The sequence below is a fragment of the Pleurodeles waltl genome, chromosome 4_1, assembly GCF_031143425.1.
Source record: "Pleurodeles waltl isolate 20211129_DDA chromosome 4_1, aPleWal1.hap1.20221129, whole genome shotgun sequence".
Taxonomy (NCBI): domain Eukaryota; kingdom Metazoa; phylum Chordata; class Amphibia; order Caudata; family Salamandridae; genus Pleurodeles; species Pleurodeles waltl.
This window is the reverse complement of record NC_090442.1, coordinates 232,794,063-232,818,037: the sequence shown is the minus strand read 5'-3', so window position 1 is coordinate 232,818,037 and position 23,975 is coordinate 232,794,063. Positions and strand designations below refer to the sequence as shown.

Genomic DNA, 23,975 nt, shown 5'->3' with positions numbered 1-23,975 from the left:
TACAGAGACCATTACCCCATCTTGACAGCAGCTGAATATTTTAAAATGTGGGCATTGGGGCTTACAGCTCACAGCCGTTTTACCCTTAAGCTTACAGTGGGTGAAACTCCAAGGGGTGGTCATATTCTATAGTGGTGCAAAGTGTAAAACTTCAGTTTTTCATGGTTTAAGACCACATTATTTGCAGAACTCTATCTCTCCAAACGCTTGATAGTTGAACCAAAACACACTGCTTTGGCTTGCTGACAGATTTACTAAGGCCTGTCCTAGGTTTCTGTCACATTTGTAACGGAACATAATCTCCATTGGAGATCTGTAGTCTCTAATGACTAGTTGCTAGGCCGGCCACTAGAAAAAGGTAAAATTGTCCATTATTAGGTTTTGGGTGGATCTACTGGTAATGGTACTTGAAGACACATCATTGGAGGTGTTCAAAAGAACCTAATCTATTTCTGGATTTTTATCAAGCTTATATGCACTATGAATAGGGAGCCTATGATGAATTGGTAATACCTCTGAATATAAGCTGCCCTACTGTTATAAGTACTATACGAATATACAAGTAATGGAAAGTCAGAAAGGAAAAGACTAGATGAAAGTTTGTTTCGTTTCTTCTTGCCCTCTCCTACTACTAGTGGAAAACACCAGGTTTCCCCATGGCACAAGTTGGGGGTACAAGCGGGTAAACTGTATCCACCCACTATTTTCTCTGGGTGGATGCCGTCCATCCTGCCAAATAGTTTGGCCCAAATAATATACTGAACTCGTCCCATGTAATTTTCAGACATCTGGACACCTTCAGCAGCATTTGCACGTTGTCTGCTTTTGTTCCACACAGCAGTGTGTAGGCATTGGGGGGCCGGAGGGAGGGCAGGCTTTATTATTTTAAATTCCAGCTGGGCTTTATTATTTTACATTTCAAAGGCTGAAATTAAGAGGCCATTAGTCCTGCTTTTTTGAGTATCCCGGCTGGGAGCTATTTGAAGCCTCCCTCCTAGATGCAAATGCAATGGAGGAGAACCAAAGGCACACAGCTTATCTGCTAGAGACGTTTAGATGCAGATTCCTCACCTTTAGAATTTCCAGGCATCAGCTTGGAATCTGGAACTCTTGCTGAGCAATACTCTTATGTGTGCTGTTGGGTGGTGGTGTTTGGATCTGGGTGGTGCCGTTGAAGCTATCTGACGTCACGGTCACCTACAAAGGCACCACCCAGGCACATGTCTATCAGTTCTTTTCCTTCCGTGCCAGTTAAGCGCAGATCCAGACCAGACCTACCTACCTGTCTTTTTGACAGACCTTTTTGTCTCGACTTTGTGTCTGCGTGAGGATGACCTTGAGAGACCGGTTATGGTATGGTTAGCGTGACCACGATTCGAAGTCCTGCTCAGCCTGCCGGGCCATGGCTCCAAAAGTTTTGAGGGAACTGTCCCTGAAGCTCATGGCAGGGAGGCACTCTACATTGGCTGACGTGACCTCCTCGGAGGTCACTGTCGAGGAGAAGGTTGCGGGGCTGCTCCAGGAGCCCGAAGTTCCAGGCACAGTGCAATAGCCAGGGCAAACTCCGCAGCTTCCTCCCTTTCCAAAAGCTGAAGTGACCCCACTCAACTTAGTTTTATGAGGCCATGCGCTTCGCGTTTGAGTGGGCGGCCCGTCTCTGCGCCCTCTAGGTCGGCAGAGGCCCCATCAGGTACCACACTGACCGCTTTAGCCTCTGCTTCAATTGGGCCTCATGGATCAATTTTTCAGAACAGCACTGACCTCACACAGTCCGCCTTCTCTGGCGCCTCTCCAAACGTTGATATTCCTGGCGCCACAGGTGGTACAAGCCCCATTCTGATCACCAACGAGCCGGAACGGCATTGCACAACGTCTATTTTGATGCCTATGGGTTCCAGATCGGTCTGAGCATTTCCTTGAAGAGCGAGGCACTGGTGGAAAATTGGGAGGGGTCTTTGGACCCTCTAGAAAAACACATGGCACCATTGGACTGGTATGAGGAGCTAGGAGAGGCCAGTGGATTGGGTAACTCTCCAGATACTGGCTTGCTGGCTATGGATGAGGGTGAATCATACATGATGCTGGTGCGTAGGGCAGCGAAGGTCCTGAACCTAGCAACACTATGGTGCCAGTCAGTACTAACCACCTGACAGAGGTACTTCAGCCAGGGACTTCTACATCCGAACCGATGTTGTCTTTCAGTAAAGCCCTCACTGATGTCCTGCTGGCAATGCGATTCAAACCTAGCACAGGGGCTCCTGTATATAGGACAATCAGCTGCCACCATCGCCCTGCTCCGAGTGATCCTAGTTTCCTCACCCTAACCCAGACAGCTTGATAGTCCAAGCATCTACATCCCCTGGTGCCCTCCCTTCTGCATCTCCACATAGGGAATCCAAGAGGCTGGATCAGCTTGGGAAGATGTTTGCTTCCAACAGCCTGGCATTGAGGTTGTTAAACACCTCATGCCTATTGGGTGGTTTTTCCCACATTTTGTGGGATTAGTGGTGAGGTGCTGCCTCAGGTCCCGGAGGACGCACGGGCCATTCTTTCCCAAGTGCTTAAGGATGGGAGAGATGAAGCAAAGTTTACCATAAGGTGTGATTTGGACATGACTGACTCGCTGAGTAGAGCGATTTTGTCAACGGTGGCCCTTCTACACCACACCTGGCTTCATACATCTGGCTTCTTGGGAGATGTCTAGGCAAACCTTTTGGACATGCCCTTTAATGGGTCCTGCCTTTTTGGTGAAAAGTCTGGCTCGGCGCTGGAGTGCTTAAAGGACTCCTGAGCTATGCCAAGCCCTTGGTCCTCTCCGCCTGTCTATTGCCCCTTTTGAGGCTTTGGAAGGGGTGTGGCACCATGCCATTCACAGACCAGCCACCATCCTCCACCAGGCCAACATCTTGTGTGGGACGTGGTGGTGGTGCTTTCAGACCAAAGGGTCTGGCCAGAAGTAGTCCGCCACCCAGCCCCCCACCTCTACAGCAGCCAAGCCCTCAGAGTGTGATTCTGGAAGACCATTTACGTCCAGTTGGAGGGAGGATTCAATTTCATCTCCCTCACTGGTCCATAATATCGGACAAATGGGTCTTGCAAATCATACATAAGGGCTATTCCACCCCCTTCCAGTCTTTCTCTCTCCCAATGCCTCCCCCAAAAGAACAGCTAATGGAGGATCAGTTGATTTTTCTCCATGAAAGTTGCGTCTCTTGGCCAAGGGAGCCATAAACGTGTCCTAATATCAGAAGTAGGCTGTGGTTTTTATTCCCACTACTTTCTGATATCCAAAAAGGACAAGGGCCTTTGCCCTATTCTGGATTTGTGGGACATCATTCTCTTCCTCAAAAAGGAGAAATTCAAAATGCTCATTCTGGCTCAGGTCTTGCATACCATACATAGACCAAGGAGACTGGATGGTAGCGTTGGACTTCCAGGAAGCATATTTCCACATCCCCATCCTGCCTGCCCACAGGTGCTACTTGAGATTCAAGATAGGCCACTAGCACTTTCAGTAGGCTTATCAGAGGGTAGTGTTAAGCATTTGTTGTACACACAGGCAATAAATGAGGAACACACACTCAAAGACTTAACTCCAGGCCAATAGTTTTTATATAGAAAAACATATTTTCGTAATTTATTTTAGATCCACAAGATTTGAAGTAAATTCATAAAACGCAAGGTACTCCACACAGGTAAGTAAGGAACTTTGAATTCAAGCAGTTGTACACACAGTATAGGTTAAAATGGCAATAAGCTATTTTAAAAGTGGGCAACAGTTCCTTGGGAGGTAAGTATGGTTAAGTTTCTGAGGTAAATAAAGCCCTTACAAGTTCAGTTTCCTGGGCATAGGCAGCCCACCATTGGGGGTTCAAGGCAACCTCAAAGTCACCGCACCAGCAACACAGGGCTGGTCAGGTGCAGAGGTCAAAGGTGGGCCCAAAACACATAGGCACCTATGGAGAACAGGGTTTCTCCGGTTCCAGTCCGCTGGCAGGTAAGTACCCGCTTCCTCGGGGAGCAGACTGGGGGGGTGTGGGAGGGGGGAGAGAGAGAGACACACAGGCACACAAAACACACCCTCAGCGATGCAGGGGTGGCCGGGTTCAGTGTGCAAAGTTGGCGTCGGTTTTGCTTTTCAAAGCAATGGAGGTACCTGGAAGGGGGTGGGTCACTTAAGCGATGCAGGCAGGGCACAGGGGGGGGTTCCCGGGCCAGCCACCAACTGGGCTAGGCAGAGGGTCGCCAGATGGTCACTCCTGCAGTGGAGTTCGGTTCCTCTCAGTCCTGGGGGCTGTGGATGCAGTGCTTGGCCCAGCCATTGGGTTCTTTGTTACCAGGCAATCGCGTCAGTGGGAGCCTCTGGATCCTCTTTGCGGCATCGCTTTGGGGGTGCAGGGGAGGTTGTCTCAGGTTATTCACGAGGTCGCAGTCGCCTGGGAGTCCGCTCTGCAGTGTTGGTTCTCTGGAGCTTGATCAGGGGGCATCTGGTGCAGAGGGTGAAGTCTCACGCTTCCGGCGGGAAGAGTGAGTTCTTTAAAAGTTGCTTTAAAGTTGCAGAAATGTTTCTGTAGGTGAACAGTGCCGCTGGTCTTAGGAGTTTCTTGGTCCTTCGTTTCAGGACAGTCCTCTGAGGCTTCAGAGGTTGCTGGTCCCTTTCGGATGCGTCACTGCAGGTTCTTTGAGTCTGGAGACAGGCCGGTAGGGCTGGGGCCAAGTCAATTGTCGTCTCCATCTCTGCAGGGCTTTCAGGTCAGCAGTCCTTTGTGTAGGTTGCAGGAATCTCATTTCCTGTGTTCTGGGTCACCCCTAAATACTGAATTTAGGGGTGTATTTAGGTCAGGAGGGCAGTAGCCAATGGCTACTGTTCTGGAGGGTGGTTACACCCTCTTTGTGCCTCCTCCTTGAGGGGAGGGGGGCACATCCCTAATCCTATTGGGGGAATCCTCCAATCTAAAGATGCAGGATTTCTAAAGGCAGGGGTCACCTCAGGGCACCCTAGGGTCAGTTCAGACTGGTGGGTGACTCCTCCTTGTTTTTCTCATTATCTCCTCCAGCCTTGCCGCCAAAAGTGGGGGCCGTGGCTGGAGGGGCGGGCATCTCCACTAGCTGGGATGCCCTGGGGTACTGTAACAAAAGAAATAAGCCTTTGCGGTTCATCACCAGGTGTTACAGTTCCTGCAGGGGGAGGTGAGAAGTACCTCCACCCAGTACAGGCTTTGTTCCTGGCCACAGAGTGACAAAGGCACTATCTCCATGTGGCCAGAAACATGTCTGGTTGTGGCATGCTGGCAGAAACTGGTCAGCCTAGCACTAGGAGTCGGACTGGTATTCAGGGGGCATCTCTAAGATGCCCTCTGGGTGCATTTTACAATACATTCCACTCTGGCATCAGTGTGCATTTATTGTGCCGAGAAGTTTGATACCAAACTTCCCAGATTTCAGTGTAGCCATTATGGAACTGTGGAGTTCGTGTTTGACAAACTCCCAGACCATATACTCTTCATAGCTACCCTGCACTTACAATGTCTAAGGTTTTGCTTTACCCCTATAGGGGCATAGCGCTCATGCACATATGCCCCCACCTGTGGTATAGTGCACCCTGCCTTAGGGCTGTAAGTCCTGCTAGAGGGGTGACTTACCTATGCCAAAGGCAGTGTGAGGTTGGCATGGAACTCTGAGGGGAGTGCCATGTCGACGTAGTCATTTTCTCCCCACCAGCACACACAAGCTGTGAAGGCAGTGTGCATATGCTGAGTGAGTGGTCCCCAGGGTGGCATAACATTTGCCAGCCCTTAGAGACCTTCCCTGGCAACAAGGCCTTTGGTACCAGGGGTACCATTTACAAGGGACTTATCTGTGTGCCAGGGCTGTGCCAATTGTGGGAACAAAGGTACAGTTTAGGGAAAAAACACTGGTGCCGGGGCCTGGTTAGCAGGGTCCCATCACACTTTCAATCATAAATGGCATCAACAAAAGGCAAAAAGTTAGGGGGTAACCATGCCAAGGAGGCATTTCCATACAGCACTCAAGGCATATCTTTCCGCCTTATTGGATTTTTTCAGCTGCCTGATCAGCCTTCATTGTTCAAATCCCCTATGGTAAATAGATTCCTAAAATGAGCTTGTACGTATGTTTCCTCTTACGCCCTTTTTCATTCCTTAGTGGGGCTTAAATCTAGTTCTTATCTATCCTATGTGTGCTCCCTTTAAGCCTTTACACAATTGTCCCCACCGGCTGCTCTTCATCAAGACCGCCTTCTTAGTAGTAGCAACATTTGCCAGGAGGGTGAGTAAGATGCAGGTTCTCTCGTGAAAACCTCTATCTCACCATGTTTTTAGAGAGGGTAGTGCTTGGCACTCATGCTTCTTTCCTCCCTAAGGTGGTGAGCCCATTTCACCTGGGTTAGAACATCACCCTCCTCACCTTCTTTGCCCTGCCGCATTCTTCTAAAGAAGAGGAGTGACTCCATCCTCTGGACCCAAAAGGAGCATTGTTGTTCTCCCTTGACCACACGAGTTCCAGGTGGATGGCCAACTCTTCATGGGGTACGTGGGAGCTAAGAAACGTTTGGCAGTGCAGAAACAAACTATTTCACACTGGGTTGTTCTGTTTTTTGGCCAGAGCGTAGCAGATATTAATGCAGTCTCCTGAGGGCTCATTCCACCTGGGGAAAAGCTGCTACCACTGCGTTAGCAAGAGGTGTACCAGTCCTGGTCAGGCTGTAATGTGGGCCTCTCTGCACACATTTGCCAAACACCACTGCCTGGGCGGTCTGGTCCACAGAGATGGGCACTTTGCCCATTCGGTCCTGCAGGATCTTTGAGTTTGAGGACAATTTGTCTGCAGCCCACCGCTAGGGGATTATGGCTTGTGTATCTAGTCTAAAGGTCAGGAATCTGCAGCTAGAAGTCTATCGGATGAACAAGGTACTTACCTTCGGTAATGCATTTTCTGGAAGAGACTCTAGCTGCAGATTCCTTACACCCACCCATGCCTCCCCCGCTCTGTGGTCTCATTTTGTAGAGCTAAGGGTTTTCCCTTTCAGGGCACTAGTTTTTACACACAGACAAAACTTTGTTCTTTCCATGGCTTTGTGCTTCCTGCGTGGAAGTTTGTGGAAAAGTACTGACATGCGTGCCTGGGTGGTGCCTTTATAGGTGACTGATGTCGTCAGATGGCTCCAATGAGACCACACGGATCCGAACGATGCCACCCGATGGTGCGCATAAGGGTATTGCTCAGCAAAAGTTCAGGATTCCAAGCTCACAGCTGGAAATTCTAATGGTAAGGAATCTGCAGCTAGAAAGTCTCTACCAGATAATGGGTTACCAAAGGTAAGTAACTTGTTCATTATTTCACAAGTACTTGAAAGGCATGGTTTTCACTTTGTTCACTCCCTGTTTATGAGAGATGCATGCACTGTAAGAATGTTGGATGTGGTGTTCTGTCCCATTATTTACACAAATGATGTAAACACCACATTATTTTATAGCACTACTCATACCAATGCAGAGCGCTTTACATCACACATACACATTATACTAGACAATAAATCAAATACGTGTGTAAACCAATGTAGAGAATGTTACATAAGTCAATGAGTTACAGGTTGTCTTACATGTCCTTCTTACTTCTCTGTGCTATATAAGAATTACAATTTATGAACTGCAGACAGCAAAAGGATCTGTGTAAAAAGCAGTAACCCACTTACCTATCTACATAAAATAAAAATCTGTATGTTACATGTGTTTTACAGGAGACACATTTTTCCTATATGCTACTTTGATTCTAAACTTGGGCTAGACCAAACAGATCTCTGCAGAAAATGTGTTAATATCCAGAGTTATCACACCATTATTATTCCTTGAGATTTACTTGACAGATCTCTGGAACAGGTGCCTAAACCCCATAGGATATTTTAAAATGCAGTCTTTACGACCAGTTACGCAGGACAGATTTACTGCTTTGTCTGTTTCTAGTTTCTTTGTAGCAGAGTTTTGAAACAATAAATGTTGAAGTAGAGGCCCAGATTGTGCTTCGTGGTTGCATCCCCTTTTCTGCTCCAACGCAAAATCAATTTTATTAAATTTCGTAATGAGCTCAAATGTACTCATGATAGACCAGCGAAAACAGGTGTGAGGTGTTGAGATCTGATGGCACTTGTGAGGTCACGTCCTATGAGGTTGAGCTTCCTGTTCCTGTGACGTTGGGTCCTGATGCCATTATGCCAATTGCATACTGCTTAACCTGATTAGTTCCCACCAATTCTGACCCTGGTTTTCTCTCACTGACATTTGCAAGACGTTCAATAATTCATTGTTGTAATTTCAGGTCTTTAAGGTGAATGCACCCTTACCACCACGAAAAGAGTTTGATATGAAAGATGAGCCACCTTATCCTGTGGGCTACAATCAGTCTTATACCACAGCCAGCACCCAAACCGGGCCTCAGAGTATCTTGCAGCCTACTCAGATTGTAGAACAAGCCTCCTTTGTGCAAGAGTCTCCATCAGGTGAGAGTGATATACAGCCGATTAGAATAGCAGTTGTCTGCATTTGTTTACATTGTTTCTCCTTTTTTTTGGGGGGTCACTGGAATTCGAAGATTCTGTGGTTGGTGGCACTGTACAACTTAAACATGATTTAGAGCAGTTGCCACATAATCTGTCATCTGCTGCATAATTTACTAATTTTAAGAAAGGCTGTTTTCAGAGCAGCAGTTCTTTCAGGAGGGCATCCGGAGTTTAAAGTGTTACCAAAATGTTGTTCCACTCAAAGCCTTGCTGTCTTCAATCGAAAAATACCTCCTATTCAGCCATCTGCATTAACTGTGTGATCTGTATGGTTCTGCAGGCCTGTCTCTTAATGAAAAGATGTGCTTTAAGAGGTGCTGTAGTGCACCTCTAGGAAAGCCTGCTCCCCTGAACATAGTTTGAAAACATAATTGGTACGCACAGAATAAGCCCACCTTATTAAATTAAGTGTGTGCTTGTAGGCTTGGTAGACTCTGAGCGGAACAATGTGTATGGGAGTTTAAAAGGACCAGGTTTGTGTGTTCTCCTGTGCAAGGGGGCATGGCTAGGCAGCAAATGGAGTAAGACGGGCTCCGAAGTCCAGTGCCCTCTGCCCCCCCTCCCCTCCTGCCCCCCCTCACCCCGTCCATCCTGCTATATGTGGGAGGAAGGAGGCCATCACCTCAATCCCTCCTCCTGAAAGGAGGATCCCCTCAGCAACAATCGGGGACTGTGAGGTGATGTTCGACCGAAATCCGGACCGCAGATGCATGGAGGCCTAAAATGGCAGCCACCGGCTAGCTGATTCCCTGTGCCACGAAGGATAAAAGACAAATCCAGAGAGGAAGAGCACCCTGATGGACTGTTGTGTGCTGGGGCTGGGAGCCCTTGTCTGACATGGAGACCGCCGCAACCCAGAAAGAAAAGGATTGTAGCCTTGGGGGATCACTCAGGGGCACAATGCACCCGCCGCACACCTATTGGCTGCCCAGTTCAAGCCTTTCGGCTTGACGGACGGAATATGGTTACCAGGGGAGCCACGAAGATGTCCTGGAAGGTGAGACTGGTCCCCTGCAGTGACACGGAGCGATGAGCCTGGCTTAGACCTAGGCTGTGACCGCACGGTGATTTCAAATAACAGCCCGTGATGCCCAGAGCTACGAGGGAGCCGAGATTGTGCCGGGGAGTGGTAGCGCCTGGATAGACTGTTATGCTAACGCTGGGGGCCCCAGGTTGATGCAGGACTAACATTCCTTGAACAAAAATCATAGCTTCGAAGACCCTGCCCACCGACTTGGTGAACATGACTCACTGGCCTTGTGCCTGTTTGTGGCCTGGACCGGGCCCCTCAGCCTGAAGACTGATGTGGCTGCTTGGGGGAGATGTGAGGATGGGGGCATTGCATGACAGAGATGAGACTTGGAAAGTACAATAGCCCTATCTCCAAGAATATGGAGCGGTAAGTGCAAGCTCACGAACGACAAACTACCGGCCCCAGTGGGGTTGAGCCACTACATCAGCGGTTGGATTAGTGTTATAGCTCCCTGATTTGAGCCTGCTGTAGGGTGGTGCATCGTGAGGCAACCACAGCCACACGAGGAACCCGGTAGAGAGGCACGCATTACTCACTAGCTTCTTGAACAGATCTATCTAGGAAGAGAGGGAGAGACGGATGGGGCCGAAGCATGACCTGAGGAGCAGTGACTTTTTACCCCTTGGCCCCTATGCAGAGCTACTGAGGTAGGAGTGACCAGGTGCAGGTACCTCTGTGTGAGGGCACCCCTGCACTAGCAGAGGAGCCCCCCACGAACTCCAGTTAAATTTTCCTGGACTTCATGAGTGCGGGGACACCATTTTACACGTGGCCACGGATGTCAGCTACATAATGGTAACTCCAAACCTGGGCACATTTCAAACATGTTGGAATCATACCCCAGTACTGTTGCAAGTATTGGAAGTAGGTTTCCATGCACGCTACATAGGGTCTTCCTCTGGGGTGGGTCCTCAGACTCAGCTTGCAAGACTCCAGCAGGACTCCTCTGCAACCTCCACTTCAGCTTCTGGCTACTGGAACTGCGGCTGGGCCTTCCAGGAACTGACATCGCTGCTAACTTGGAAGAAGACTCTTCTGCAACTTTGTTTCTCTGGGTTCTGCCGGCTTTGCAACATTTCCCCAGCTGTGCATCCGCAGGTTCCTGGCTACAATGACGGGCTGCGTCGGTCTCCCCTCATCCTGAGTGGCGTGGATCCTGTATCACAGGTGGTGGTGGTCCCCTTGGTCCTCTTTACCACCTGTCGCACTTTGGTGGTAGTAAGTCCTTTGCACTCCATGCAAGACAGTACCCCCGTGCACTGTGCCCTTTGCAGCTGCCAAGCCTTGTTTGCTTCACCTCCAAGGGGAACTTCAGGCAGCCCCCAGCACTCCCTCGTGCAACACCTGTGCCTCTGTGTGGTCGTCCTACAATGTGGGAGACTCTTCTGTGGTGCTGCGTGGGCTGCTTCAGCGACTTAACTGTTGCGGTCCTGTGGGTGCTGCCTCTGCTTCTCTTGGCCTTTTGTGACGTGGAGGGTCCCCTGTGACTCCCCCTTCTGGGTAGAGTCCTCCTGGATCTTGCTGATACCCAGCAGCACCTCTTTTCATCCAGCCGCCAGTTTGCCTTTGCCAAGACTTGTTGGTGGAAATACTTCACCGGCACCCGTCTGCAATCCACCTTCCAGCGTGGGACACCTTTTGCACTCATCAGGAACTCTTCTCCGGCTTCTGGGCTGCAGTGCTGACCTGTTGTCCTTCCTCGTCGACCAACTCCTACTCCTCCTGGACGCCACAGCCATTTCTGGACTTGGTCCCCTCTCTCCACAGGTCTTATTTGGTAATCCACTGCTGGTTTCTTGCCGTCTGTTCTGGGTGTCTTTTTCTTTTCCTCCTTTGGGGTGGGTTTGGAGAAATCTAGTTTTACTCCTGCATTCCTGGTTACTGAGGGGCAGTGTATTACTTACTTGTGTGGTTTCCTAGTTTTCCCAACTCCCCTCTGCACGATTTACTTACCTAGGTGGGAGCCCTGTGTTTGCGTTCTGCTTTCTTAGTATATGGTTTGGGCTCCCCCTAGGGCCAGTATTGCTTATTGCTATTTTACACTGTTTTCTAACCTCATTATGACTCTTACTGTTAGTATGTATGCATTCGTGTGTGTGTGTGTGTATATATATATATATAGATATCTAGAGAGATCTAGAGAGATCTAGAGAGATCTAGAGAGATCTAGAGAGATCTAGAGAGATCTAGAGAGATCTAGAGATCTAGAGATCTAGAGAGAGATCTAGAGAGAGAGAGAGATGTAGATGTGTTCGATGTCCTGTGTAGCTGCAGATACACGTACTATTGTAGTGAATCCTAGTTTGTTTTAATGGGATTACAGGAGTTAGCTTAGCCTTTGGCTTGCAGACTCGTGCCCCCGTCACCTAGTGACTTTTAACCTACTTAGCTTGCTCTGTCTTAGTCCATTTATTTAATTCATCTAAGATGGCTGCCATGTTTATAGTTAGGCCACTTGTAATGCTTTGCATTATCAGTGCCACTGCGCTAAGGCTTCAAGATCAAGCAACAAAGACAAACAAACATTAGGTGTTCACACTTAGGGATTTTCCCTCTCTATACTTTCGAGGGATTTGTTTATAATAACTGCTGTCCCAAGCATGTCTGTTATCTATTGTTTGGGAACACACCTACGTCAGGGGTCCTGGTAGATCTGTATAAATACATTGCACTTTAGACAGATAATCAGAGGGATTCTGACCAGAGGGCATCGCTGATACCGATGCTGCACGTCGTCTTGACGCTGACCCAGTCTTCATGTCCCTGCGGAGTCTGAGATAGATACCTCATTCCAAGGTAACAAGGGTTGGGGGGGCTCCTCTCATGGACATGGCATTGGCAGATTAGGTTTAGCAATCCCAGCTCTCCTTTAGGTAGGAGGTTAGGCCTATCACATTAGGGTATTAGGTCATATTACACCTCGTATGTCTTTCACATGCATTGCAAGATGGTGGGGGTCTTTGTTATAATGACTCTCGTCTTTACAATTCTGTTTCTTGCATTATTCATTATCCTAATCATTGCAGCCCATGCAACATATCGCACATTGCAGTTGTGTTAAATAACTATTGAAACTTTACTGCATCTTTGTCGTTGCCTGTGTTTGTATGAGACATGATAAATCTGTGAGAAAGGGGTAATCTCTGTTTAACCACGACACTCCCTGAGATGTCTTATTCTCGAGTCCATGCGTAAAGGCTCCCACAAATCACCTTTTACTGTTGTGTTTCTGGTGAGGTGCTGCTAGTGAGCCGGTAAATTTGGGACAATCAAAAAATAATTATAGAGCGCATTACTCACCCGTGAGGGTCTCCAGGCGCTAGGGGGGGATAAAGGGAGGGTAGGGGGCGGTTACTGTTCGAACAGCCATGTCTTGAGTTTTTTTCTGAAAAGCAGGTGGTCTTGGGTTTTGCGAAGGTTGGTGGGGAGGGAGTTCCAGGTCTTGGGGGCGAGGTAGGAGAAGGACTTGCCTCCAGTGGTGGTGCTTTGAATGCGGGGGATTGTGGCTAGTGCAAGGTTGGCAGATCGGAGGTGGCATGTGGGAGTTCACTCTTTCGTTGAGGTAGTTTGGGCCGGTGTTGTGGAGGGGTTTGTGTGCCTGGATGAGGATCTTGAAGGTGATCCTCTTGTCTATGGGGAACCAGTGAAGGGATTTGAGGTGTGGTGTGATGTGTTCATGGCGGGGCAGGTCCAGGATGAGGCGTGCGGTTGTGTTCTGGATTCTCTGGAGTTTGCGTTTGATTTTGAGTGTGGTGCCAGCATTGAGGGCGTTACTGTAGTCTAGCCTGCTGCTGAGGAGTGAGTGTGTGACGGTCTTCCTGGTCTCTGTGGGAATCCATTTGAAGGTTTTTTTCAGCGTGCGGAGTGTGTGGAAACAGGATGGGGTGACTGCGTTGATTTGCTGGGTCATGGAGAGGGAGGGGTCTAGGATGATACCGAGTTTGCGGGGGTGGGGGCGGGGCCTAGGGCGGTGGGCCACCAGGAGTCGTCCCATATGGTTTTGTTGGGGCCGAAGGTGGTGATTTCTGTTTTGTTGGAGTTGAGCTTGAGGTGGTTTGTCGTCATCCAGGTGGCGGTGTCAAGGAGTGCAGTGTGGAGGTTGGTTTTGGCGGTGGTGGGGTTGGGGGTGAGGGAGATAAGTTGGGTGTCATCTGCATAGTAGAGGATGGTGATTCCGTGTGGACAGAGGATGTTGGCGAGAGGGGTCATGTAAATGTTGGAGAGTGGGGTTGAGGGAGGACCCTTGGGACTCCGCAGATGATTGTGGTAGCAGTAGAGTGGAAGGGTGGGAGTCAGACTTTTTGGGTTCTATCGGTGAGGAATGAGGTGAGCCAGTCTAGGGCTATGTGTTGAATTCCTGTGTTGTGGAGGCATGTGTGGAGTGTGTGGACAACAGTTGCGACTTGTTGTAGGATAGGCATTGTTGCCTAAAAACAAAAGTACTGTCATCCTTCAACCAGCAGTCTTGCCTAGAGCAAGAGTCCAAACTACGACACTATGCATAGCTCTTCCGACATCTAGTGTTGGGCTTGGTGTTTTACATTTGTTTTTCTTCGAAGAAGTCTTTCTGGAGTCCACGGGATCAAGTGGTGACTCCTCTCGGTTACAGTGCGCATGGGCATCGACTCCATTGTTAGATTTTCTTTCCGCTGTCGGGTTCGGACGTGTTTCCCTTCGCTCCGAGATTTCGAATTGGAAAACTTTAGGAAACTTATGTAATCGTCTGTATAGTTTCGATCGCGTTTTTCAGCTAGCATCGAACCGGTGGTACTGTCAGAAGCTACATTTCGCGTGCGCCTGACTCTGGCCTACCACGTGGAAGCTTGATGGATCGGACTCCATTTCGATTCTGCCCTCGATGCCACGCGAAGTTCCCATATGCAGACCAACATCTGGTTTGTAATTTGTGCCTTTCTCCAGACCACCAAGAAGATTGCAAAGCCTGTCAATTGTTTCGATCCAAGAAGACTTTGACACCATTTCTAATCTTTGGGCTCTGCAATCTCTCAAAGTAAGGAACATCTCGACATCATGGAAGAACAGGCGCAGACAGCAGTCTCCATCCGAGATACCGACTCCGAACAGGAATCAGAAGAAAATAGGCCTATCGTGGCTGGCCTGCACATGAGTATGTTTGCCCCTAAACCCATATATAAAAAAACTACCGAAGGCCTTGGGTACACAACTGCCAGAATACCATGGTTTGGCCTAAAAAACTTTCGACCGACCTTCGGAGTCGAGCAAGTCTGTTAAAAGTTCCACCTCAGACTCCAGTAAGCATCCTCACTCCTCGGAATCGAGGATTTGACATCCTGCTTCGGCGCTGATACAGTAGACTTCATTTTCGGGACCGAAAAAGATTTACTTCAGAACTAAAAAAAAATCCTCATACACAGTGGAACAAGGACTTTCGAGCAAACTTAAACAAATCTCGAAGCCAATGCAAGAATCTTATAAGCCTTCTGATGACACTAACATTCGACCAATAATGGAGGTTATGGATGAAAGACAATCTAGAATCCATATACATAAAGATACATAAAGAGATTGGCAGAATTCTGACTGCACCTCCTTTAAAGACTAAAAGGAGCTGGCTTTTCAAGAGGAATTAGACTCTGCTCAACCACCAGCAAAAGTTCAAAAACAAAAGGAGAAACCAGCACCTCTCCCTACTTCTCATGTTCCACAGCTTTTTTTTTTTTTTTCCACCTCCACACAATAGTCCACCACCATTGCCTTCTCCAACACACTCGCAATACTCTCAGGAAATACAGTGGACCCTTGGGATCTCTATGACCCTGATCCTATCCCAGACAATGATCCTGACCTATACCCCTCCAAGCCCTCTCCACCAGAGGACACTACTGCCTACACTCAGGTAGTTTCTAGGATTCCTATCCTGCCAGCCCACAGACGTTACCTGCGGTTCAAGGAGGGCCACGAGCACTTTCAGTTTACCGTGCTTCCTTTCGGTCTCACCAGTGCCCCTCAGGTGTTTACAAAGGTGATGGCGGTGGTAGCAGCTCATTTGCGCAGGTCAGGGATTTCAGTCTTCCCCTACCTAGACGATTGGCTGCTGAAGGCTCCTACGCCCCAGGCTCTCTTCACCCACCTCCAGACGATGGTGGACCTCTTGCATTCGCTGGGGTTCACTATAAATGTGCCGGAGTCACACCTGACTCCCTCTCAGAAGCTCACTTTTATCAGAGCTGTTCTGGACACAGTGCAGTATCGGCTTATCCTCCCGATCAGCGGGTTCAGGATATTCAAGTTATGATTCCGATGTTTCGGCCTCTATCCTGGACCTCGGTGAGACAGACTCTGAGGCTACTGGGACTCATGGCTTCCTGCATCCTGTTGGTCAAGCATGCCAGATGATGCATGAGGGCTCTGCAGTGGGACCTGAAGTTCCAATGGGCACAGCATCAGGGAAATCTTACCGACGTGGTTCAGATCTCGGAGGTGACTGCAAAAGATCTGCAGTGGTGGTTAGTGAACTGTTAGTGGGTCAAGGGCAGACCCCTCCTCCCTTCCCCAACCAGATCTAACGGTAGGGACAGATGCGTCACTTCTGGGATGGGGCAGCCATCTGGGGGAGGTGGATATCAGAGGTCACTGATCTCCGGCGGAATCCGGGCTCCACCTCAACTTGTTGGAGCTTCGGGCGATCCAGCTAGCATTAAAAGCATTTCTTCCTGTTGTGAAAGGGAATGTGGTGCAGGTGTTCACGGACAACACTACCGCAATGTGGTACTGCAACAAGCAGGGCGGTGTGGGGTTGTGGACCCTTTGTCAAGAGGCTTTACATCTCTGGACATGGCTGGAACAGCAGGGCATAGCCCTGGTGGTTCAACACCTGGCAGGTTCTCTGAACATCAGAGCAGATGAACTCAGCCGAAAATGCTTAGAGGATCACAAATGGTGTCTCCCTCCGGAGATGGCGCAAGGACTCTTTCAGCAGTGGGGAGAGCCTTGGTTAGATATGTTCACCTCCGTAGAGAACGTGCAATGTCAGCAGTTTTGCGCGTTGGAGTTTCCAAGGGGGCTATTACTGGGTGACGCTTTTCGGCGCAAGTGGAGTTCAGGCCTCCTGTACGCCTTTCCGCCTATACCACTTCTGCCCAGAGTTCTCAAGAAAATCAAGAACGACCGGGCCCAAGTAATCCTAGTGGCTCTGGATTGGGCACGGAGACTTTGGTATCCAGAGCTTCTCAAAATGAGCATCGGTCCTCCAATAAGGCTGCCTCTTCGGGAGGATCTTCTGTCGTAGCAGCAGGGGAAGGTTCTCCACCCGAACCTCTCAACTCTGCGCCTTCATGCGTGCAGATTGAGCGGCGACAGTTGATGGTTTATGACCTCCCTCCTGAGGTCTGTGATGTCATTCTGGCAGCCAGGCATCCCTCTACTAAGTCGATCTACGCCTGTCGTTGGAAACGTTTTGTTTCATATTGTTCAGAGAGGTCTACTGATCCTCTTTCTTCTTCTCTGTCTAACATCCTTTTGTTTGTTTTGTCTCTCGCCCAGCAGGGTTCCTCCTTGGGGATTCTCAAGGGCTATCTTGCAGCCTTATCGGCTTTTCTTCAGTTTGCCCGATCAACCATCTCTGTTTAAATCGCCTATAGTACAGAGGTTTTTGAAAGGGCTTGTACATCTATTCCGACTGTTCCTTTCGTTATGCCCCAGTGGGATCTTAATTTGGTTCTTACCTTCCTTATGGGTGCTCCCTTCGAGCCCTTGTATAACCATCCTCTTCGGCTGCTCACTATTAAGACAGCTTTTTTGGTGGCAATTACATCTGCCAGAAGAGTTAGTGAGCTACAGGCTTTGTCATCAAAACCACCGTATCTCCCAATCTTTCCTGAAAAAGTGGTTCTCAGAACTCGTGCCTCTTTCCTCCCCAAGGTGGTGACCTCTTTCCATCTGGGTCAAAATATCACCCTGCCCACCTTCTTTGCAACACTGCATCCCTCTAAGGAAGAGGAGCGTCTCCATCGGCTGGACCCAAAAAGTGTTATCGTTCTACCTTGACCGCACTAAAGAGTTCCGGGTGGACAACCAACTCTTTGTAGGGAACGTTGGTGCAAAGAAGGGTCGGGCAGTGCAGAAATGATCCATTTCGCACTGGGTCATTCTCTGTATAAAAATATGCTATGCTTTGGCGAAGAAGCAGCCTCCCGAGGGCTTGAGAGCTCATTCCACTGGGGGGAAAGCTGCTACCACTGTGTTAGCACGTGGCGTACTGGTGGTGGACATTTGTCAGGCTGCAACGTGGGCTTCTTTGCACACGTTCGCAAAACACTGCTGCCTGGATAGCCAGGTGAGAAGAGAGGGGCATTTTGCCCGGTCTGTTTTGCAAGACTTTCTTGTGTAAAAAAAACTCCTGCAGACCCACTGCCATGGGTTATAGCTTGCGTATCTATTCTAAGGTAAGGAAGCTGCAGCTAGAAGTCTCTATCAGATGAACAAGTTACTTACCTTCGGTAACGAGGTATCTGGTAGAGACTCTATCTAGCTGCAGATTCCTTACACCCACCCAAGCCTCCCCACTCTGGGGACATTTTTCTCATGTAAATATGTATATATATGTATTTGTGTGTAAATTTTTGATCTTGCCATTTTTTGCCTTTCTTAAAGGCATGAAAGAATTTTTACTCCAAACAGTCAAAGAGGTAAAAAACATAATGGTTGGTTCTTCCATAACTCTGCGCTTCTGGCGTGGGAAGTTGTGGAAAAGAACTGACGTACGTACGCTGTGACGGCATCTATATAGACAACCGTGACGTCATAGACGGCTCTGACGACGCATGCGGAGCTGGTCCACTCACGCGGATCCGAGCAACAACGCCCGACGGTGCGCGCACAGGGTACTGCTCAGAAAAAACTCCGGATTCGAAGCTGACGCCAGGGAATTCTAAGGTAAGGAATCTGCAGCTAGGTAGTCTCTACCAGATACCTTGTTACCGAAGGTAAGTAACATGTTCATTAGGGAGAGAACGCGTTGGTCTTTTTTGGAGTGTTCTTTTGATGGTCTGCTTTCTGATGTGGTCAATCAGCATTCTGCTTTCCAGTCTTTCTTTGCACTGCGATAGCAAGACTACAGTCAGAGTGCCTTCTACCTCAAGAACTGGAACAAGTGGGTATGTATTATGGTCTAAAGACTGGCTTGTCAAGATTTTTTCCAGAACTCACTCACTTTGGGGAGCCGTCCATCAGCTGTTTTAGTAACTACTTTCAGTGGTGTCCGTTCCAGTTCTTCGTGTTGGACAGCATCTTTCCCGTATCTCTGTCCTGACTTCCCTCTCCCTCTATTGGGCTGCATCTGGTTAAATGTAATTTATTTTTCCCTACTTGTTCAGTAGAATGAAGTGTCATTATATTTTTACATTTGCGGGTCAATAGTGGCCATCTATTCTGGCTTTCAATGCTTCCATATATTTATCCCATGTGTCCTTGGGTGAGTGAAGACTTTTCTCCCCTAGCTGCTTGGGTTGATGACTACAGTTCCACCTACTCCGTGGCCCATCCGCTTAGGTCGCCTAGTCAAGTTCTCACCAGGGGAGCCACATGGGATTGAAAGACCGTTGCTATCCCTTTGGCCAGGACATTCACAAGATCTATACATTTCGTAATGTATTTTTTTTTTTTGTGCATGCTATCACCCTAGAAGACAGGGAATTGGATCTATTGATTATTTATCTGTTATTTCGACCGTCAGGACTATTGTTTCAGTTCCCGAATTTTTCAATTTCCAGGCAAGCTTATTCCATATGGTAAAAGTCCACTTCGTGACATCATGGCCATTTAGGATTTACTGCGAAGAACATGTGATTTAAGCTGTCTGGTGGTGAAATCAGTCTGGTGTAAATAGTTGATTAGTCTTTATTAGCATAAATATGCCATGGCGCACACACAAAAAATTGTATTACACAATAATAAATATACAATCATTATGAACAAACCGAGTTCTCAGTCTTTAAATTGACAATATCTACAAGTCACACATCATGATCTGCCCCTTGTAAATGCACTAACGGATAGAATAGAAAGATTTTCATTGATTAAATAGCAGTCTGTGAGACAGTAGACGTATACTTAACCCCTTCGCTGCCAGGCCTTTTCCCCCTCCTGTGCCAGGCCTTTTTTTGACTATTTGGGGCAGTTCGCGCTTAGGCCCTCATAACTTTTTGTCCACATAAGCTAACCAAGCCAAATTTGCGTCCTTTTTTTCCAACATCCTAGGGATTCTAGAGGTACCCAGACTTTGTGGGTTCCCTTGAAGGAGGCCAAGAAATTGGCCAAAATACAGTGAAAATTTCGTTTTTTTAAAAACAAAATGGAAAAAGTGGCTGCAGAAGAAGGCTTGTGGATTTCCCCCTGAAAATGGCATCAACAAAGGGTTTGTAGTGATAAACTCAGCAGCTTCCTAGCTTTCAGGAACAGGCAGACTTGAATCAGAAAACCCAATTTTGGCATTTTACTGGGGCATACCCCATTTTTGCAATTTTTTGTGCTTTCAGCCTCCTTCCAGTCAGTGACAGGAATGGGCATGAAACCAATGCTGGATCCCAGAAACCTAACCATTTCTGAAAAGTAGAGAAAATTCTGAATTCAGCAAGGGGTCATTTGTGTAGATCCTACAAGGGTTTCCTACAGAAAATAAAAGCTGAAAGAGAAAAATATTGAAATTGAGGTGAAAAAAACATCAATTTTTCTCTACGTTTTACTCTGTAACTTTTCCCTGCAATGTCAGATTATGGAAAGCAATATACTGTTACGTCTGGTGGACTCCTCTGGTTGCGGGGATATATAGGGCTTGTAGGTTCATCAAGAACCCGAGGAACCCAGAGCCAATAAATGAGCTGCACGCTGCAGTGCGTTTTCATTCTATACCGGGTATACAGCAATTCATTTGCTGAAATATAAAGAGTAAAAAATTGCTATCAAGAAAACCTTTGCATTTCCAAAAAGGGCACAAGATAAGGTGCTGAGGAGCAGTGGTTATTTGCACATCTCTGAATTCCGGGGTGACCATACAAGCATGTGAATTATAGGGAATTTCTCAAATAGATGTCTTTTTTACACACTCTCCTATATTTGGAAGGAAAAAATGTAGAGAAAGACAAGGGGCAATAGCACTTGTTTTGCTAATCTATGTTCCCCCAAGTCTACCGATAAAAATTATACCTCACTTGTGTGGGTAGGCCTAGCGCCGGCGACAGGAAACACCCCAAAGCGCAACGTGGACACATCCTAAATTTTGGAAAAAAACGGAGGTGTTTTTTGCGAAGTGCCTACCTGTAGATTTTGGCCTCTAGCTCAGACGGCACCTAGGGAAACCTACCAAACCTGTGCATTTCTGAAAACTAGAGACCTAGGGGAATCCAAGGAGGGGTGACTTGCGGGGCTCGGACCAGGTTCTGTTACCCAGAATCCTTTGCAAACCTCAAAATTTGGCTAAAAAAACACATGTTCCTCACATTTCTGTGGCAGAAAGTTCTGGAATCTGAGAGGAGCTACAAATTTCCTTCCACCCAGCGTTCCCCCAAGTCTCCCGATAAAAATGATACCTCACTTGCGTGGGTAGGCCTAGCGCCGGCGACAGGAAACACCCCAAAGCGCAACGCGGACACATCCTAAATTTTGGAAAATAACAGAGGTGTTTTTTGCGAAGTGCCTACCTGTAGATTTTGGCCTCTAGCTCAGCCGGCACCTAGGGAAACCTACCAAACCTGTGCATTTCTGAAAACTAGAGACCTAGGGGAATCCAAGGAGGGGTGACTTGCGGGGCTCGGACCAGGTTCTGTTACCCAGAATCCTTTGCAAACCTCAATTTGGCTAAAAAAACACATGTTCCTCACATTTCTGTGGCAGAAAGTTCTGGAATCTGAGAGGAGCTACAAATTTCCTTCCACCCAGCGTTCCCCCAAGTCTCCCGATAAAAACGATACCTCACTTGCGTGGGTAGGCCTAGCGCCGGCGACAGGAAACACCCCAAAGCGCAACTTGGACACATCCTAAATTTTGGAAAAAAACAGAGGTGTTTTTTGCGAAGTGCCTACCTGTAGATTTTGGCCTCTAGCTCAGCCGGCACCTAGGGAAACCTACCAAACCTGTGCATTTCTGAAAACTAGAGACCTAGGGGAATCCAAGGAGGGGTGACTTGCGGGGCTCGGACCAGGTTCTGTTACCCAGAATCCTTTGCAAACCTCAAAATTTGGCTAAAAAAACACATGTTCCTCACATTTCTGTGGCAGAAAGTTCTGGAATCTGAGAGGAGCTACAAATTTCCTTCCACCCAGCGTTCCCCCAAGTCTCCCGATAAAAATGATACCTCACTTGCGTGGGTAGGCCTAGCGCCTGTGACAGGAAACACCCCAAAGCTCAACGTGGACACATCCAAAATTTTGGGAGAAAACAGTGCCTACCTGTGGATTTTGGCCTGTAGCTCACCCGGCGCCTAGGGAAACCTACCAAACCTGTGCATTTCTGAAAACTAGAGACCTAGGGGAATCCAAGGAGGGGTGACTTGCGGGGCTCGGACCAGGTTCTGTTACCCAGAATCCTTTGCAAACCTCAATTTGGCTGTGGGTGGGCCAGGTGCCTGCAACAGAATAAGGCCCAAAACCTGAAGGGATAGAAGGGATAGCACAGCAAGTTTATAAGGGCATATTCTTTTATACATCTTTAGACGGACTCTGCTTTGGGGACCCACATAAGTGAGGTGTCATTTTACTTGGGAGACTGAGGGGAAACTGGGGAGTAGGAATTTTGTGCTGGAGCGGTGATCCTACTAAGAAAAATCAGGAAAATATGCTTTTTTATGCAAATTGTGAGGTTTACAGAGGAGTCTGGGTAAGAAAATGTTGGGGGAGCCACACAAGCCACACCTCCCTAGACTCCTTGGGGTGCCTAGTTTTAAAAAGTTTCTGGGTTTTGTAGGTTTCCCTACATGACGGCCGCACCCAGGACCAAAAACATAGGTGGGCCCTCCCCCCCCAAACACAGGTATTTTTGGAATATATCACTTTGATGTGTGCACATACGTCCGTGATGTGCCAAACACTAAAATTGTGAAAAGAAACACACTTAGGTTATGTGAAGAAGACCCCTCACCCACCAACCAAGTTGGTGGCATGCTTCATCCTCGGGGTCCCACCCGAGGCACCTAGCGTGTCTCAAGTGTGCTGCGACGCCCGATTACAGCGGAGCAGGTTTTGTCATTTGTACCACACATACTGGTTGGATTTGGCACGAGGGTGAGTGATGATTCAGTAGATCAAATTTTATTAACAAGAGATTTCACAAAAGTGAAATGCACTGGTAATAACTGAAAGGCCAAAAAACTGAACCAATGACTCACAGCTCGTGAGCTGTAAAGCCACGACAAGGCACCAACCGCTTTACAGTCCATTCACACACCTTTCATACATGACATGCACTAGACCATTCACGCCGCCAGCCACGGGCCCATCACTTTCATACGCCCACATGCCTGATACAGCAATCACACCAGCTGATGAGTGTGTGGACTGGCGTTTGGCCGGCACTGCCAGCCAAGCGCCACACCGCCAGCCCAGCGCCACCCCACACACACCGCCAGCCCAGCGCCACCCCACACACACCGCCAGCCCAGCGCCACCCCACACACACCGCCAGCCCAGCGCCACCCCACACACACCGCCAGCCCAGCGCCACCCCACACACACCGCCAGCCAAGCGCCACCCCACACACACGCCGCCAGCCAAGCGCCACTCTACACATGCCATCCCCTTTTTTTTGTTTTTAAACAACAAAGAAACCACTAATCATAAATTAGTACAAAACTACAAACACAAAAGCTCTAACTGAATACATGACTAATGCCAACCGTGAAACCGAACATATAAAAATATAAAACACCAGTTTACGCTCATGGAATTTCCCAATAATTCTTCTGTGTGTGGTAGCTCCTGAAACAGCCACCCACACACAGCCCAGGCTTTGAAGGACAATCAGGGCAGTACATCCTAGTCTCCTTCCTGATACCTCTTCGAGCACAGACTCTACATCTCTTAGCAGGAAAGTTTTTTTTTTGGCCGTGGGAGGAATGTGCTCAGCAAAGTGACGATCTTTCAATCTAGCCACATCCTCCACCACTGCTTCTCTAGGAACTCTTGCCTGTTCCAGCACAAGGCTAGCTATGATGGACTCCTGAAATTTCACAAATGTCATCCTTGACTCTGGAGAACTATCCTTAAACACAACAAAAGCATTAAAAGTTGCCAAGTGGAACAAGTGAAGCGCTAATTTCTTATACCACACAAGACTTACGAGCAGCAGTGTAAGGTTCTAACCTCTGATCTACTCTATCAACACCACCCATGTGC

General features: G+C 48.2%; 1 protein-coding gene across 2 annotated transcripts in view; it reads left to right on the top strand.

Moving 5' to 3' along the window:
* Positions 1-23,975, top strand: part of CAPRIN2 (caprin family member 2) — a 743,926-nt gene that overhangs the window by 447,830 nt on the left and 272,121 nt on the right. For both annotated transcript variants that reach the window (XM_069228195.1, XM_069228194.1), the window contains one exon: positions 8,335-8,515. In XM_069228195.1, the coding sequence (XP_069084296.1) occupies positions 8,335-8,515 (181 nt within the window). The remainder of the gene's footprint in view (positions 1-8,334; positions 8,516-23,975) is intronic.